Source organism: Lytechinus pictus, chromosome 3 (genome assembly GCF_037042905.1).
Source record: "Lytechinus pictus isolate F3 Inbred chromosome 3, Lp3.0, whole genome shotgun sequence".
Lineage (NCBI taxonomy): Eukaryota > Metazoa > Echinodermata > Echinoidea > Temnopleuroida > Toxopneustidae > Lytechinus > Lytechinus pictus.
Window position 1 is genome coordinate 35,953,667 of NC_087247.1, and position 19,155 is coordinate 35,972,821.

Consider the following 19,155-nt stretch of genomic DNA (forward strand, 5'->3'; position numbering starts at 1 on the left):
GATAATTTGTATCAGATTTTTTTTAATTTGTTTATATTGTACTGCTCGTATATATCGCATTGTGTTATCATAACATTATGTTCCAAGAGCACTTGATTAACTTGTGAATCTTAATGGAAGATTGATATATAACGATACGATTAATCTAAAGGGAAGTCTCAAAATTTTCAGACAGAGATGTCAAAAACTGTCCCGGAACATTTTATGGCTTTGTCTCTTTATTCACCATACTAAATTTTACTTGACAGTAAAGGATCCAAAGTGGCATATGGCCCTCAGAAGGCATGGCTTGTCAACGCTTCTCTCAGAGAAAACATCCTCTTCGGAGAGAGTTATGATCCAATAAGGCATGTCTCTTATTTTAATGTTGATTATGACGTATAAATAAATTGTATGTTACTTCATGGTTAGTTAAAATACAAGGTCAGGGAGATATTTAGAATTCTTTACCCTAAACGATTTTTAGAATAAATTCAAAGGCTATTTTTCTGCACTTAATGTCGAAAAAAAATGAATAGAAATTATTTTCATCCCAATGTCAGAATTTGGGTTCAATTGCATTGTGCAATTCGTCTGAAATTGACTGAAACAATGATTGATAAAAGCTCGTAATTCTTGTCAATCTTTTTTTTATGATGTGTAGTTGGAGGTTATCTAAACTGCCATGACCCTCCTGATCTGAATTGTAAATGGTCTCCTCATTTTCTTTATGTTTTTACTCGAGTCGATTTTTTTTTGGTTATTTGAAGTCTTGGATCATTAAAATGACTCGATATTACTCCTTCAAAAACTAAAGAATTGTTATTTACTGACTATTGTTTTGTAAAAGAGGAACAACAGACCTGGGTCAGATTCATCGGATTCATAAGTATTACAATTATGGTAACTTTAGCATTAAGGTAACTCCCATGGGAACCTTGATTTTTATTTCTGCTATTAAAGCCCTGTTGCTGTGGTAGTTGTCATAATGGCAATTATCACAATTATAATTCCTTTATAAAACGGAACCCAGATTTACATTAATTGTTTCAGTGCTCTAAATATTCATTGTATCAATCTATTTTATTCATACGCTAAATCTAAAAAAAATGGTACAATTTTTTACAAAATAATCTTGACCATTTTTAAGGTCATTGAATTCTCCCAGTGAGGTTACAAGGATAATTATAACCAACGAAAGTTATTCTTTTTTATATTTTTCAAAAATTCATTTTGGTACACTTGACATAGCCCATGAATATTATCATCATATTATTATCGATCTATATTAGGTACCGAAAGGTAGTTGAAGCCTGTGCATTATCTCCAGATATTGACATGTTGCCGGCGGGTGATAGAACAGAGATTGGAGAGAAAGGGCTCAATTTGAGCGGTGGTCAGAAACAACGCGTTAGCGTAGCAAGGACTATGTACTCGGGGAGAAATATTGTCATACTGGTAATTCATTTCATTTCATAACTCGATGGGGGTGGGTCTGTGGTATTTGTATATTTTTTATGTGCATTTTTTCCCTGGAATCTGTAAGTTTTACGCTATATAACCCTTAGTATGTAATGAATGATAAATGAATGAATGAATGATTGATTGATTGATTGATTGATTGATTGATTGATTGATTGATTGATTGATTGATTGATTGATTGATTGATTGATTGATTGATTGATTGATTGATTGATTGATTGATTGATTGATTGATTGATTGATTGATTGATTGATTGATTGATTGATTGATTGATTGATTGATTGATTGATTGATTGATTGATTGATTGATTAATTGATTGATTAAATAGGTTAGGGAATAAATTTTTTTTTTGTAAAATAACCATTGCTGGTCTTCTTTATTCAACAAACAAAATATATTCACAGTGCTAACATTTGCCTCCATTTCTGGAGGGAAATACATGGTTTTCTGGATTTCACATTTTCTTCTATCTGTAAACGATATCTTAATAAGTTAGGGAATAAATGAATGAATGAACAATCAATTAATTACTAGTTATAAGATAGAAAGAAAGAATGAATGGATAAATGAATAAAGGAGTGAAGAAATAAATGACGGATGGATGCATGGGTGGACTGGTTGGATGGACTAATGAATGTGCATCACTTTCGGTTTGGTCAAAGTCAATATTTTCCCTATTCCATAATTTTATAAATCGTTTGCGTAACATGTTTCTCTGTTTGGTTTTAGAATATTGTTAATTTACTTTATTAGGAAAATAATGCACCAATTGATTTAGCAAACATACATATATTTTAGGTTTCGTATTTTTTTAGAAATACCTGGTTAAGAAATCTTTATCAATATACCTGAATTATTTTTTGTTTAGGACGACCCTTTGTCGGCACTAGATATGCATGTTGGGAGTCATCTCTTTGAACATGGAATCTTAAAGATCTTAAAGAAACAACAGAGGACTGTAATACTCGTTACACATCAGCTACAGTATCTACCAGAGGCTGACAAGGTATATATTTATTCTATTCAATGATTTTTATATATGTGAATTTAAAAGATGTCTTCCCCTTGACAAACGGTGTAAAAGTAAAGATGTACGAGAGACAAGGCCAGGCGAAGGAAATGAAAGAGCTTTAATTCTCCATTTTCATTTCAACATTAAATATTGAAAAGGGAAGTGCCTTTCATTGTCTTTTATATGACTGATTACATTATACTAAAACTCGATTAAATCCTTAAAAATATCCATATCTGTTTTTGTTGCACACTCGTAATAAGTTAGCAAGTTAGCTTACTAACTGTATCTCTTTGCTCGTCCCCAGATCATCATCATGAAAAATGGGTCAATCTTTAGAGACGGTGATCCGGATGAGATAGCCCGTGCTGACCCCAGTTTGATGAGGGATTGGCAACAAGCCATCAAGCAGATGAGCGAGTCAGAAGCCGAGTTATCCGGGGGAGAGTCAGAGGCGCTCCTCGAAGAAAGGCGGATACTCAAGAGGCAAATATCCCATCTCTCCAGCATGTCTACCAATGAAGCCTCCTCAGCGCACGACGCCGAAGGTATCAAATCCATTGATTCAGCAATGCAATGACGTTGAAGCGTCATCATCAAAAGATCATTACTGACACAAAGTCAATGAAATGTCCCTCCTATCCTTCGTTTGTGCAAAGCGCTCTAGCGCCAATGCCTTTAACAGGTCGTTTTTATTTTAACACAACGAAGTCGTGAAAAGAGGACGGGTGATTGATGTAACAAAGATATCTGCGCATGCTTAATCCCGAATTCGCAAGACATACTGGTATACATGTTTGTATGTATGTATGTGAGGGTGTACGTATGCGTATGTGTGTATGTACAGAGTAAATGGATGTAACGGTTTGTTTACCACATATAATATACAATCTCAGTTTATTATCTGGAGGTTTGTTATTACACCCCTCGTTCCCCGACCTTTCTTATTTCCTCTTCTCCCATTAGGTTGTGTCTCCGTGACTCATAATTATTTTGATACATATTCAAGATAGTGGATTGATGCTGATTGATGCTATCAAGTTCTGTATCCAATATTTTGTAAAGGACATTTAATATTCTAAACCATTTCTTGTATAAAAAGAGTGTATATATTTACAAATGTTTTATAATAGCACCTTGTATGTCTTGCTCGACATACTTGAGCGCTAAATAAGAATATTCTGTGATATAAAAAGGAAATACATTTAAAGTGAAATGGATATTTATTTTGTTAAAAGAAAAGAATTAAATCAACGAACACCTACAATGAAAATCCTTATACGATGTATTTTTTTTAGATGATGAGCGGGGACGTCTAATTATTACAGAGGATCAAGAAAAGGGCTCCGTCTCTTATGACATCTATCTCTACTACATTAAAGCCATCGGATATGGAGTAACACTGCTTGTAGCCCTTGGTGCATTCGGTGGTGCAGGTGTAGAAATAGGTACTAATTTCTGGTTGGCTACATGGTCAGAGGCCAGTCTGAACACCAACGATACGCAGGTAATCTTCATAAAACTTAAGCTATTGATTTCTGAGTAAATCATGATATACTATAGGAAAGGTGTTGTTTCATCAAATTAAGCTATCGTCACCATCATTGTTGTATTCATCCTCATCCTTACCATCACATCAACCGCCAAAATTCGATGATTATATGTGATATATATATATATATATATATATATATATATATATATATATATGTATATATATACATATTCTCATTGCCAATAATTTTCTTTGTGTAATCTGTTTCAGGAAGCGATTGATGACGCTAGCTACTACATCAAAATCTACGGTATCTTGTCTGCTTTCAATGTGCTCTTCAGAATGATGTACGTCGCCTTCATCTGCTTTGGAATATACTTTGCCGCCAAAAAGCTCCACCATCAGATGCTTATCAACATAATATCAGTACCACTTAGGTAGGTGTATAAATAATGCACTAAAGAAGTATAAGTACCAAGAGAAGTAGAAGTACTAGAAATAGAAAGTAGTAGTAGCTGTAGTAGTAGTAGTGGTAGTAGTAGTAGTAGTAGTAATAGTAATAATAGTAGTAGTAGTAGTAGTAGTAGTAGTAGTAGAAGTAGTAGTAGTATATAGTAGTAGTAGTAGTTGGAATAGTAGCAGCAGTAGTAGTGTTAGTGGTGATGGTATTTCATATGTTGCATGTAGATGTAATACTAGTATTACCATTTATGACCATGTTCATAGCTCATTCATAAATTGGAAAACAAAACACTGCTTACAACAAGAACAAATAGATGATAGACGAAACACAGAACTGACCTATCATGAGCAACATTGGTTTTGGGTCAGTTTCATGACTCTCTTGTATTGCTGTAAAGCGTTTGACGAATTAATTTACAAGCGAATTTGTCTACAAGTACCGTTTGCAATAACTGATCTTAACTGTCCAGTGAATAATGAAATGTCACCTTTTTCAAAATTCTTTGGAATCATATTTCCTTCTCTTGTACTTTCAATAGGTTCTTTGATACGACGCCAACCGGGAGAATTCTGAACCGTTTATCAAGTGACACACAGCTAATTGACCAAGTAAGCTCATATTGATGGAGTAGTGGGTCGGGAAGTTTTTGTGATTTAAAAAAAAATCAACAAACAAAGGAAACTTGCACTTCGGAGAGCTCTAATTTCTTATCGCGTAACGAAACTACTACAAACTTCAACTTAAGCGTTCTTTCGGGACGTTTTTTTTAATCATTAAAAATCTTCCGGGTATTCATACTCGATGACATGTTCGCTTCCCGTTCATGTCATAGTAAAACTGATCAGTAATGACCCGTTTTGTCATTTTAATTGAAAAACTTTAATTTGTTTATTTTTATCATTTTTTAATCTTACCCTCAGCGACTTGTGCAATCGATGCGTCTCTTTGTCAATATCTCCGTAGTGCTACTGTCAGCATTCGTGATCATCATTGCCGTCAACATCTACTTTATATTATTCGTTATTCCTATCGTCATCGTCTTCGTCATTTTGATGATATTCTACGTAGTTACAACAAGGTAAGGGGAACGCTTAGTGGGCGGGCCGTGAACAATGAGAGATAAAGCCAATTAAATAAAAATACCATTTTTCCTATCGAATGGTATAAAGACAATGATGTCATTCACCAATCGAAAGGAAGTGAAAGGCAGAATTCGAATAACCAAACAACTGAATAATGTGCCAATCTACAGCCAATAGCGTCCAATATAGAGTTGTGAGAGGTCACGCATCGAGACGAAGGAACCTCGAATACCACTGTACAACTACGAACGTTGAAATCGAATTATGCTATACTAAAGTTATATTAACGATTTACCGAATGATCACCATAGTGCGTTACGGTTGGCGCGTGTTAGGTTTGGTTGTAATTAATTCATATTAGGTAGTAAAAAGTTTAAATAGATCCATTAGATCAATACTGATTCAAGATTAGGTATAGTGGATAATTTGCAGATAACTTGAATGGCAGTAATTTTTCATTTTGATATTTTTTTAACTTATCAACAGAGAGCTTCAGCGATGTGAGAGTGTCACCCGGTCACCAATTTTCGCGCATTTCTCCGAGACACTGGGTGGATTGCCTACCCTTAGAGCATTTAAGTAAGTTAAATGCTGATTCGAAACAAGTAATGCATTTTAAACTATCACGCAACGTCCATCCGCATTATTACCGATTAGCTGGAGTATGAATCTGTTATGTCTCTATTTTAAGATAAACATTATTTTAAGCAAACTTAACAAAAATCCAATACAAATATCATATACCCCTCGGCTCTTTTTAAATATGATGAATATATTTTGGAGGTTTAAAAGATGGAGAAGAATGGACATAGATGCTTCACGGTAGACAGTGTTGGTCATAATTATAGAGGTCATGAAAAGGACATTGTAGGACGTTTCGGTAAAATATTCTTGTCGTATTCAGGAGAGTCCTTGAACTTACTTTTTTCTTTTTTTTTAACATGTCAAGTCAATCCACCGAAAAAAAATTTCGTCTGGATTTTAATTTGAATAAAATATGTCGCAATATATTTTAATAGATTATATCTCATCCAAATATAGTAATATCAAGTACATATCGTTTAAATCAATATTGTATAAAATGTGTAATGATATTAAGTATTCGTGTATCTTATTCCTTTGCATGGATTAAAAAGGGATGAAAAACGATTCTTCCAAACAGCATTGGATCGTATCCTCACCAACAACAGAGTATTTACATATCTCATAACAGCTCAACGATGGGTCGGAATCAGACTAGTAAGACTATGTTCTATATTAAGCAGAAATCTATTTTGATAAACGAATATGATAACTAGAGGAGTATAAACGTTTGACATCATGGGGGAGTATCATTAGCAGTCTTAATGATCATACTGAGAATTAAATAAATAAATCATCCTAAGCACTACTGTCCCATGAGAAATTCGTTTAAGGGACCTGATGTATAGCAAGTATAGATGTTTATGATTTCCATGATGACTAAAGTATTGATATTATATAATTGACTGAGACAGTGAATGCAATATGCCTATTTTTATTATTTTGCATAAATAATAAATCAGGTAGAGACGTCTCATTGATTAAAGCTTCTCGACAGATAATCTTCCTAGCAAAGTGCAAAGATTTTTTTTTTCTGATAGCCTTCGGGCGTTTTCTCTGGTAGATTTGCGAGACTTCTATTAGTACTTGCCATGCCTGCTTGTGTAATAATAATAGGAAAACCAACAAAAGGAAAACAAAACCCGACAGTAAAGTTAAGGGTAACAGATTGGCTGTCAGTTGAAAATTACAAAATTAGGACTAGTACAAAACTTAAACAAATGACAGCAAATCAGGGCACTTGATTTTCGCGACTTTCATTCAATTTAGCTTCAGCCTTCATTCGTTTGATAGTTTCATTCACTTATTCACACAATGCAATGATTCCTAAACGTCGTTTTTACATCAACACTAATTGTCAAATGTCCCTTTCTTTACAGGATATGTTGGGTGCGGTTGTGGTTCTTTTTTCAAGTTTGCTTTGTCTCCTTGGAGCTTTCTATTTCGGCATCGATGTAAGCTTAATGGGACTCGCAATATCATACTCACTTGAGGTAAGCATCTAATTATTATCATCTTAATCATTTTAGGTCTGTATCTGAGCTCCACCTTAGAAATTGGGCGGATATTCCAGAACAATATCAAAGATGGGAAGTGAGCGTTAGACAAAATGTTAATTGCTCTTGTTGGCAATTATCTCTTTGTTCAAGTTTACATAATATTAAGTTTGAATATAAATGGAAAAAATATGATCACATAGGAATACTAAATATACTGTGTATAAGAATGGACAGTTGTGTTTCATGACGTGCTGATATGCACGAAAATGCACTGAGTGTCATTACTGTTGATTCGAAAAAGAGTATTCTATTCATCCCATTTGCATTATATCGGTAACTTTTCATAATTGTCAGTGAATTCATGTTTGAAAACTGCTATTCCTCCGCAAAGTTATGTTCTCATATTTGAGAACAGTTTGAAACATCCGATGTACCACTGATCACTTCCGTTTGATTATTATTAGAACAATTTATAATTTCGCGTCCTGTGATTCGTTACTTCTGCAATTTCCGACGTAATAATGCCATAATAATGTCATAAATCAATCGTAGGTAATTGTTTTCCTAGATAGTTTAGAAGTCCCAAGTTTTATCTTACGTGAATTATGGTGTTTTGAAACAATGTATATGAAGGTCCATTTTCCTTTTGTCTGTACGTTATTTTCCATAACCTCACATCTTGCAAGACACTTCACATATACTGTATCGATATGAAACGATTTAAATGACGTCATTATATTTTCTTATGGCTTAGATATCACTTTTCATGAACTTGTCTGTAAAAGCCGCAGCCGAAGTTGAACTTCAGATGAATGCTGTAGAACGAGTAAAGTACTACGCGGAACTCTCGACCGAAGATTACAGCGGTATGCAGTCTTTTCTGTTGCTTTCTTTTTCATTGTATTACTTTTTGAATAATCATGGTAATATTACTTTACCGACGTTTGGCTAGAACTAGAAATGCGTCCGGTAAATTTGCCATTCATATAAGCCGTTACCGGATGCTTGGGTAATGGCAAGTGCTGAACCACGGACTTTACAACTGATATCGTGAAAAAAATCTATATCAATCTTATGCCCAGCAAAATCAAATGCACAACGAATAACCGATCAGATTCTATAATATCAATTATGTAAATAGTATTTCTAAAGCGCCAAATCCACATTGATTATGTGCTCAAGGCCGTGAGAAAATGAAATAAGAGAATTACATGGAGCAGGGAGAGACAAGGATAAAAAAACACGGTCATGACAATGAAAGGAAACTCATGGAAGGCAATTTTAAACAAATGGTTTTTAGAGCAGCTTTATCAGTGACGATAAAAATAATGTTTTGATGAGCTTTATCCTTTCCAATAACAGGCAAAAGCTATTCATTTATATCATAAATCAAATGAAAGAAAATTGGTTGAGTTGATTAAGAAGACCTACTTGCTGCCAAATAATAAAAACGTAAGATTTATTTAGATAAATAATCCATCTAATTGTTCATATGGTTTGTATCGAGAAAAAATATTGCACACTGGTATTAATTAGTATTTCATCGTGAGCAAACGTAATCAGAACGATCTTAATACTTTGTGTCCTCACCCATTTGTAGGTACTGAACCTCCCTCTACCTGGCCTGATAAAGGTCTCATTAAAATGGATAACATTAGCGTTCGCTACGCTCAAGATCTTGATGCAGTCCTTACTGATGTAAATCTAACGATACCAGATCAAAATAAGGTAGGTATATCAATAGTATGAAATATGGGTCGTTTTACCGCCTCCAAGTAATCATTACCCATGTATACACAACTACCAACTACGTTCTTAAAGTAAAAATTGGTAAGTTAAATTAATATTTTCGGACCTATAAAGATTGTCAATCACACAATCTGGGTGTAACCAAGAAGCTTGATGATTTTGACCATTTTTGTCGGTCGGAAACCTGTTTACCAACCAATTGTTTATTTTTACCAGCGATTTTATTTATATATGTGAGGATAAGGGTTCAAAGTCATAAATCAGACGAAGCAGTTGTTTTTGCGGTTCTATTGGGTATGAGGCCAATCTTTATTTCATCATGTTCAAATCATACAAAAGAGGGTAGAAGACCCTTGACTGAGGTCACTTCAGTTGCTGTAGACAATTAAAAGACACATGTACATTGTATATATTGAGTTTACCTCAGCCTATGAAATGCATGTAGTAAATAGATCTGCAAAGAAGGCCATTCCCTATTTATTACTTTCACATAGATATATATACCGGTAACACAATTCTGCAAATGAGTGAGCTATCATAATCATTCTATCAGTCTTAAAGGGGAATCCAGCCCTGGCCATACAATGTTGTGTTGGGAAGGAGAAAAATAAATTAAAGAGAATGGTGAAAGTTTGAAAGAAATCGGACAAGCAATAAGAAAATTATAGCTATTTTAAAATTGAGATCACTAATACTATGTAGATTTCAAATTGGCAATTGGGTAAGTAAATTATGACAAGGGGCAAGGACAACTTTCCCATAGGCCATGTACTTTATTATCAGGGATTTGTGGTTTTCTCCTATATAAGTACCCATTCCCCTGGGGCAGTAATCTAAATATAACCCAGGTAGTATATTGTTTTATGTCCTCATGAAAGAAAAATATAATTTAAAATAAAACTTTTGGGGAAAATGACATTTTAGCCATAATATGCATTGGAGTACATGGAAGAGTAGTCCTTGCCTTACATCACTATGACATCCTATATGCGGCCAATTTGAAGTCTCCATGGGTATAGTGATTACCAATATTTACAACTTTTAAAAATTCATAACTTTCTTGTTGTTTGTCCAATATTGTTCAAACTTCCACCTATCAACTTGTCTTATTTTTCTTTTCCTTATAAAAACAAGTTTTTATTTGGGTTGGATTCCCCTTTAAGCAATATAGAAACATACTCAAAGTAATCACAATACAAATCAGTGGGGCATGACATCTACCAATATTTAAGTCACCTCAACTCTAGAAAAGATTTCAATATTTGCTGTAATTAGTTATTAACACATTTGCTTACCAACGTGAATTCCACAAGAAAACCAACAGGCCCTGTCTTTATGAATACAAGGCTTACCAAAAGGCAGTTATATATAGTATTATGTCTTAATGACACGCCTTTCTAGCATTAAGAGGCATAACTCGGTTACTATACCAGCATGCCTCCTTCATGTAAATTGAAGTTATCTGCCTCTTCTTCACACAAATCATAATCTGTCCAATTTAGCTCCTCAGCAAATCTTAACATCAGAGAGTAAATTATATACTGTACTCACATATTAAGGTGTCCAAAATCAACTATATACATCAAGAATATCAGGATGAGACATCGATTACCGCTTCATGTAGGCACATGCAGCTACAGCCAGTCTCATCTGCTCACTGCATGTATGAGCTTTTTCCTGCATGCAGTGAGTGTATGTCCACTGGAGCATATCGCTCCTCTTTAGCTACGTTCCTTTTGTACCTGACTAATTTGCATTATAAAGAAGGGTTATTTCTCATCCCCTCACATATACATCATATTTATATCTGATTTGTTTATATGTGATGAAATCGTGTGGTATACTAATATTATTCAAGTTATGAATATAGTTGTTAAAAGAATAAAAATGTTTTTAAGAAAAGTTGTCGTAAATCTTTGATGAGCAACTATTTCTTAATGCTTTTCATTCGTGTTCGATTTGTTTTTCTTACGATTTGTGTTTCTTACAATCATTGACGTTATGGACGCGGACTACGATAGATATGTGCTGGGAAAAAAATGTTTGAATGAATCGCTCTCTGTCTGTCTTTCCCCTCTCTCTCCTTTTCTCTCTTCTACTTCTCTAGCTTGGTATTTGTGGCAGGACTGGAAGTGGTAAATCGTCTCTGACACTAGCACTCTTTCGTATTATTGACACTTTCAAAGGTAAGGTTCATGATTCTTAAATTGTCTTCTACTTTCATATTAATCAATTAACATAATCAACTATGAGTGTTTTAACAACATTTTTTCATGTAATTACATAACAGTTATAAATCATTCGCTTTGAAATTAATTGATTTATATGGTCATGATTAGTTTGGGATAACAGACAAATCTGATATTAGAAATAGGATAATAAGATCGGAATCTACAGATCCCAAATGATAATAAAAGATCTTTTATAAAAATATCACTGAATTTAAATTTCCTTGATATATTTCAGATATATCCCTTGTCAAATCATTAATGTAGCACAATGTAAACAAAATTTACGCTTAAGTGGGTATTACCTTGTTACATACTTTTTCATTTGTTAACTAGGTCGTATCATCATTGACGGGATCGACATCGCTACCGTACCTCTTCTTACACTTCGTCAACGTATCTCCATCATTCCTCAAGATGCATTCCTCTTCACTGGAACTATCAGGTAGTGTCCAACTTTTCAAATCGCTTTTAAGATTTTGCCCCTTTATCTCCATTTTTGGTCTGTCTTATTTGTCATCTCTCTATATCCACCAATATTTTACTGTTTGCTTTGCCTGTGAAGAATCCTAAAATGTTTTCTTCTTTTTTAAAGTGTTATAATATTCTATGTTTGCCCTTATAATATCATCTTTCCATATTTTCTGTATTTACATCCCTCCTCTCAGTTCGTGTTGTTCATCTGTAGAACTTTCCTTATAACTTGAGCTGATAATACATTAAACATTTTTTTGGCGCAAGAAGAGGGACCAAAACAGAAAGAAGATAATAAAAGAAAAAATGAATACGTGAGAAAAAATAACAAAATATGTATCACGTTTAATTACAAGAGAAATCACAGACTCCAAATCCTTCAATTCTTCTTTCTTTTGCGCGCTTTCTCTTTCTCTCTGTCTATCTCTCATTTAGTTTGTCAGACATATATGTATATTGTTTTTTTTTTCTGTCACAGGAGCAACCTCGACCCCACGAATGATAAGTGTGATGAACAATTATGGAAGGCTCTAGAGATAGCCCAACTAAAAGATATTGTTACACAACTTGGCATGGGATTAGGTTTGTACCCTCTATTTAGGTTTAATGGAAGATTGAAAAGATAATTGTTGTGTGTAAATATATGGAATTGTTGTGTAATAAAATGTGAGCACTTGTGTATATAACGTGTGAGTGGAAGAGTGTATGTGTATTTTTTTTCCGTAAGGGTGGATGTGTATTTGTATGATATTTAATTTTTTTCTTTAGTGATGTTGGGGGAGGTATAGTGTGCATAATGTGAGTGAGGGAGTCTGTTGTCGCGTGACAATCTACAATTAAAAATATTGATAAAACAACTCTCTTGACCATCATAAGCATGTTAAACCTATATACAATTTGATGATACCGACCATTTCCACGATGACAACATTGATCTTAAGGTGATGGTGGTTGTCGTTATGGTATAGTTTTTTTTATAAGTCGTTGCTACACTTCATTGATGAATAGTATTAGCTACCTATACATTTTTTTCTAGATTACCAGGTGACTGAAGGAGGTGATAACTTTAGCGTTGGACAGCGTCAACTCTTTTGCCTCGCCAGAGCTTTCCTGAGAAATTCTAAGATTGTTGTAATGGATGAAGCTACGGCATCGATTGATCAAGAAACAGTATGTAGTTGAACTAATCTTCTCTGCTTGTCGATTTGATATCATGGGAAACATGGTTACACACCGTTTGTTTGAATTACAAAAAAAATTACAAGACTTGCACACGGCATCTCACCCTGGATTTAAAACACGTACACGCACACCTTTTTTCTCCAAAGTATGCGTGTACACACCCTCACCCACACACATGGGCTACGTGCGCGCGCCTACGCAAACTGCATGTATCCGGTTGGTTGAAAAATTCTAGAGATTGCATCACGGTTAAAATTAAGATAAATTTCTCGCAGAAGAATATATTACCTATCTAATTTTATAATTTTCTTTATTTTTCATCTCTCCTTTTGCAGGATTTGATATTACAAGATGTTGTGGCAGATGTCTTTCAAGATAGGACCGTCTTGACCATTGCTGTAAGTGAACATGGGAATTAAAATTTCGGTGTAGACAGCTCCCACCAGGTGTTAAAGTTATAGTTTAAGAAGCCCGATGCAAACTCTCCACATCAACTCTAACAAAGATCTTGCAATCACCAAATGTGTCTACCTTTTACATAGTTACGAGTCTCCTGTCACTGATCTTGTTTCAATATCCAAATAAATAAGATATTATTTTCTCTGTGGAAATAATTATAGGAAATCATCACTAAAATTATTACAAAATTAAGTGATAGCAAAAACAAAATTGAAATAGAAAGTGAAAACAAAATGGAAGGTAAAGGGAAAAGATTATGTCATGTGCATGTTTGTAAATTCATGAGAGATTCAACGTGGAAAACTTCTTGCCTCTTTAAACCGTGGTCACGTGGCTTATTATTCATTGAATTATTACATTTTTAAAACCATTTCCCCCTCTATTATACAGCATCGAGTATCGACTATCATGAATGCTGATTCCATATTGACGCTGCAGGATGGAAAGGTAATCGAGTACGACTCACCAGGCAAACTTCTTGAAGAAGACACTGGCATGTTTGCTTCTCTCGTCAAGGCTGGGAAGTAATGAGAGAGTCTTGCACAAGGTGAAGCAACGTGAAGCGACTGGAGGCACCCCATTCGACACCCGTTTAACACACAAGTGAAATGAAGATGGCAAAAGGAATAGAGTTTACATAGAAATTCATGACTGTTCACTAACTTGCAGCCTTCAGTCACTTTGAAACACGAATATTGGGTGCCCCCTTTTCCATGGAATTGCACATTATTGAAGCTATAAGCCAGTATGAAGTTATGAACTTACGAAGGTTGCAATTAAAATTTAGACTCCATGATCATTATAGTCTAGAGTTATAGAAATGGTGGAGCTGAAACATGATTAGAATAGTTGTCTGAAATGTCTGAAATTTGGCTAGATAAGTTTATTATTCATTATGTATATCTTTAAGTCTGAGAAAAATAGGTACATGACTGCCTGCACTCAATCTCAAAGATTTGGTTGCTGTGTCGATTTCTGTCGCCAAATTGAAAATGCAGTACAATAATTAGCTTCACTGAATAACAATAAAAGTTTGAAAATAAAGCACCCTTTTGCAATACAACGCAAAATTCATCTTTATGATAAAAGGATCACATGTGGGAAAAGTGTTCATGATATTATAAAGTAAAACACTGGTGCTAACTCACAGGAGCCATCGGGGCTGGGGGTATCTTTTCAATAAACTTGTAAAAATTACCATCTGATAATGATTTTGTTCGTGGTCAGCTCCCCCCCCCCCTTCAAAATCATTCCGTGGCTAGTGCCACACACTCCTCCTTGAGTATAAGTGTGACTGTGAGATGTAAATTAAAAATCAAGGAGTCCTAAGACATGGAGAACCATCGAACACTTTCCCTTTATAGCCAATTCGATGCCGCTATGATAAAATATGTTACCCCATGTGTTTCACTGCATATTTCTTGCAGATTGTAGACAAAAAAAATGCCTGCCTAACTAGACTCACAGGCGAAATACAAAAGGAAACATGCTTTTTGTAAAGATACTTTACGCTGCCCCTGGTCGGATTATATGAGCAGACACATTGCTCACATTTACAGGGGACAGCAAAAATAAATGTTGCACTATTTTTTAAATATGATTTGATATTACTCGACTGGCCGCATTTGGCCGCAGTTCTGACACATAGCATGTACAAATAAGTATATTCCAACAAACTAATAATAATGATTTTATAGGTTGGAAGTATGTGGGATTTGGTAAAATGTTGCTTTAAAACAATGTCAAATTATTATGTTTTATCACATTTTAAAACTGTTATCATTCAATATTTCGCCCAATGTCAGGACACAATAAGCCTTTGATGTATATTTCGTCATGTGTTCAATATCTGTGTTTTGTGCTCAAATAAAATTGGAAATATCCCAGTTATCTCATTTCAACACAAATCACTTTTCAGTTTTCGCTTGAGGTCGCCACCAAAGGCTAGAGTGCACCTGTGTATTCTTTTGTACTTCTATAAAAATTGGAAATTATTAGCATATTGTTGTCTCTCCATTCCTTTTACCTCCATGCTTCTCCTCAGAATCCCTGTTCTGTCTCTTCCTACCAACTCCACACCCTCTCACTTCCTCTCCCTATCCACCGACCACCGCCCCTCTCCATCGCCCCTCCCCCACCCACACACCTTCCTCACTCTCTCGGTCTAAGTCTCCATTTACATCCTAACATAGACATTGTTTGTTCAGTAAGACCAAGCAGACACGTGTAAATGAAACACTGGATAATTTAGAAAATACGCACATGAGGTGAGCTTTATTCATAAATAGCTTACTTTAAAAAAATAATATTTACAATGAAAAGAGCATTTGCATTAAAACTAATTATACGAAATATTTCAAATAGCGTTTTCAGTATTTCAGCGAAGAGGACAAAAAACAAAAACATGAGGCGTCTCTAACTTAAACTGCGTGCAGTTACACTACTGAAGCCTTAATGAAAGCTTTCAAAAACGTCAACAAGATTTATTGTGAAATGTACTTGCCTGTTCACAAGACTAATGATTGACTGAAATCAAGTATAAATATCAATAAATATTTTTCACCCACATTTAGTTTGAGCCTATATCCTTATCAACTTATTTTAATCAAATGCATTACATATACAACTTTTACAGGTACATGATTATCTATTCTCATTCAGACTGGGGTATAGACTTATGTAGAAACGTATGCTGATGAATAACCAATATTTTGGATGTTTGTTTATAGTCTGTTCCTGAAATTTACCCTAAGTGACCGCCTTTATTATCCCAGTTTCAAGTCAGCGTGTGAATATTTGGTCTGACATTAATGATAAACACTGCAAATATAGTTAACCTGCGTGCAATGTCAATATCCGTTGTTCTGTAATTTGTGAAATGTACACAAATATTTCTTTAAAATTTGTGTATGTATTATTTTATTATTTTATATTTTATCTACTTCATTGAAAGTTTGCTGAGCAAATCCAATGTCTAAAATTGTAAATTTACTAAATGACGCATCATTGTAAAGCTAATCCTCGATCATCTGTTTTTACTTGTTATTACATTTTAAACAACCAAAGTAGACTTCAATTGCTGTCATTTGTTTGGAGTTTTTTTTACAATCAGGATTTATGTGTTTAGCGGGGATTTTTGCGGAAGCTCAAAAGATCCTCCGTACACAACTTGCATTTGTGAGAGAATAAGAGGATGTGAGTAGAGAAGATAAAACAGAGCCTCTGATCTCCCCAGTCTGCTTTGTCAGGACAAGACGGCAAAGATCAAAGATAATCAAACTTGACTGTCTGACTGTTCAAAGTCAAAAGATGGAGAGACCAATAAGCAACAAGGTGATGCTCTGGATCTCAACAAGTCGACATCGTCAAAATGAGAAGACAAAATAATCCTGGATTCAAGGAACAAGATCCTGGTTCTTGTCAAGTCATCTCCGTCGTGACAAAAACCTTGAAATCGTTACATCAATATGAACGATGGAAAGACGTTAGGATACCGCATCTCGTCAAGTTGGCCACATGCATTACAACGAAAAACCCATCTCGTGAGTCTCTCCAGACCAAGTCAACTTCTGAGTTTTACTGCAAGGTACATCTATCAATCCCAGAACTTTGCAAAATTCCGTTGTTGACGCAAAACGAAGGATTAGCAATATGTTCATTTTTTACCCACTTGAAGTAGTGATGCAAAAATACTGTTCTTCTTGTTGAGGAGATTTCTAGGAGTGTCAAACTCTGCTACTCTTCCCTCATCTAGAGTCAGGATGTAGTCGGCATTTAGAAGTGTATCGATGCGGTGCTGATGGAGGAAATAGGCAAACGTATCATTTTGGTATCCTCGTCAGATTTTTAATATAATAAGAACAATAACAATAAGAATATTTATCAATAAGAACTAACAATAAGAATATTAATCCATTGTACTGTTGTCTTTAAACAAAAAAAAAGTTTCAGAGCGAATAATGTTCACGTACTTTATAACAAGACTGCACATTTTTGCTGGTTCTTCATTCTAGAAGTGTAGATTCTAATCATTAAAGATATCTGTAATGTGTGTGCCATTTGAATTTATTAAATTTATGATGTTTTATAAAAATTGATTTAAGATTGGAGCCAATCATATGCAATTAAATTCGCAATAGTCATGTACACTCTTTATTTTTGCGATAACACGTACCGAAATGAAACAATGTTGATCGAAAAGCATAACGTGTGTTACAAAAGGAAGCAATGGCCTTAGGATGCGCAATCAGAAGGTTCCGACACATCTCTTTGCTACACGAGAGTCGTGATGACGTTACTAGGAAAATCTGCAGGCCTGCCTTTTTTTTATTGGGTTTGGGATTCTAATATTAATTTTACCCGTTTAAAAACACAATAATGCACACACTAATGTTCATAATGGTAGTGGTGATGTAGTCACCACAGGAATTAACAGTTCTATGAAAAAGCACTAGACCTTCTTGCACGCTATTAGATACCGTACAAATCTTCATCCCCTTTGATTGCATATATTTTAAGATATTAACAAATTATGATCTCACTGCTATTGTCAGAACCGTTCTCTCTCTGAAAACTTCCTCGACAACTTCCTGTATCATTATGTCCTGCATAAGGAAAAAAAGACCGTTTTTCATTTCAATGACATAAAAATATGAAAAGTATAACAAAAATATCCGTTACTGTGGTGTGAAAGCAAACACTGATCTATTTTAAGTTGGTAGTTTCGATTGTTAAATATTCCAGTAGAAGCAAAATTAACTGTGAATAGAGAAATTACTGAAACAAGCTGGTAGAGTATAAAAAAGGTTACATCTCAACGAACTTTCAAATAGGATTCTGTAGAAAGCAAATATTTAAAAAAATCCTCGCCATCAGTAACAAACACCAATTTGTGTAACATTGACCAAAAAAAACTCTTGGCAACGATTAGTTGCACAAAGTAATCCATCCAAACAATTAAGCACACAATACATTCAAACGGAATTTTTTTTTGCTACAACTCAAAATGTAATTAAAATATAACAAAAGAACGACAAATGCTTGAAAACCTTTTTCTTGTAAAAAACCGTTTCCTTTCAAATATTCTTATTTATTGATAACCAGTTAGAATTATACAGTTTGTTAATCGATGCGATGATCCTTTTCATAAAAATTGTTATTTTTTTCGTCAGCATTTTAGATATTTTTTGAAATATATACATGTAGTTCAATATAAGCGACGATTATTTTATTTCCCCTACCTAAGAAAGTCCAAATGAACATGAAATATTTCTTACCGTTTCTTTATCAATAGAAGCTGTAGCTTCATCCATAACTAGAATATGAGATTTTATCAGAAAAGCTCGGGATAAACAAAAAAGTTGACGCTGTCCAACGCTGAAATTCTGACCACCTTCTAAAACATCTGAATCTGAGGATTATATAGAAGATAACAAAAAATCATAAATATTCGTCAAATTTTATTTT

The 19,155-nt window shown here is 34.4% G+C and overlaps 2 protein-coding genes across 3 annotated transcripts in view; one reads left to right on the plus strand and one right to left on the minus strand.

Moving 5' to 3' along the window:
* LOC129257353 (ATP-binding cassette sub-family C member 9-like) overlaps positions 1-16,754 on the plus strand; it is a 42,159-nt gene extending 25,405 nt beyond the window's left edge. For both annotated transcript variants that reach the window (XM_064096929.1, XM_064096928.1), the window contains exons 14-32: positions 249-347; positions 1,272-1,437; positions 2,333-2,470; positions 2,784-3,024; positions 3,775-3,983; positions 4,242-4,408; positions 4,973-5,042; positions 5,355-5,512; positions 6,003-6,095; positions 6,653-6,755; positions 7,478-7,591; positions 8,352-8,463; positions 9,198-9,325; positions 11,454-11,532; positions 11,911-12,019; positions 12,527-12,630; positions 13,085-13,218; positions 13,566-13,628; positions 14,080-16,754. In XM_064096929.1, coding sequence (XP_063952999.1) covers positions 249-347; positions 1,272-1,437; positions 2,333-2,470; positions 2,784-3,024; positions 3,775-3,983; positions 4,242-4,408; positions 4,973-5,042; positions 5,355-5,512; positions 6,003-6,095; positions 6,653-6,755; positions 7,478-7,591; positions 8,352-8,463; positions 9,198-9,325; positions 11,454-11,532; positions 11,911-12,019; positions 12,527-12,630; positions 13,085-13,218; positions 13,566-13,628; positions 14,080-14,217 — 2,425 coding nt within the window. In that variant the 3' untranslated portion in view covers positions 14,218-16,754. The remainder of the gene's footprint in view (positions 1-248; positions 348-1,271; positions 1,438-2,332; positions 2,471-2,783; positions 3,025-3,774; positions 3,984-4,241; positions 4,409-4,972; positions 5,043-5,354; positions 5,513-6,002; positions 6,096-6,652; positions 6,756-7,477; positions 7,592-8,351; positions 8,464-9,197; positions 9,326-11,453; positions 11,533-11,910; positions 12,020-12,526; positions 12,631-13,084; positions 13,219-13,565; positions 13,629-14,079) is intronic.
* LOC129255659 (ATP-binding cassette sub-family C member 9-like) overlaps positions 15,946-19,155 on the minus strand; it is a 31,868-nt gene continuing 28,658 nt past the window's right edge. The window contains exons 29-31 of the mRNA XM_064096927.1: positions 18,966-19,099; positions 18,231-18,293; positions 15,946-17,485 (exon numbers count right to left, since the gene is read on the minus strand). Coding sequence (XP_063952997.1) covers positions 17,345-17,485; positions 18,231-18,293; positions 18,966-19,099 — 338 coding nt within the window. The 3' untranslated portion in view covers positions 15,946-17,344. The remainder of the gene's footprint in view (positions 17,486-18,230; positions 18,294-18,965; positions 19,100-19,155) is intronic.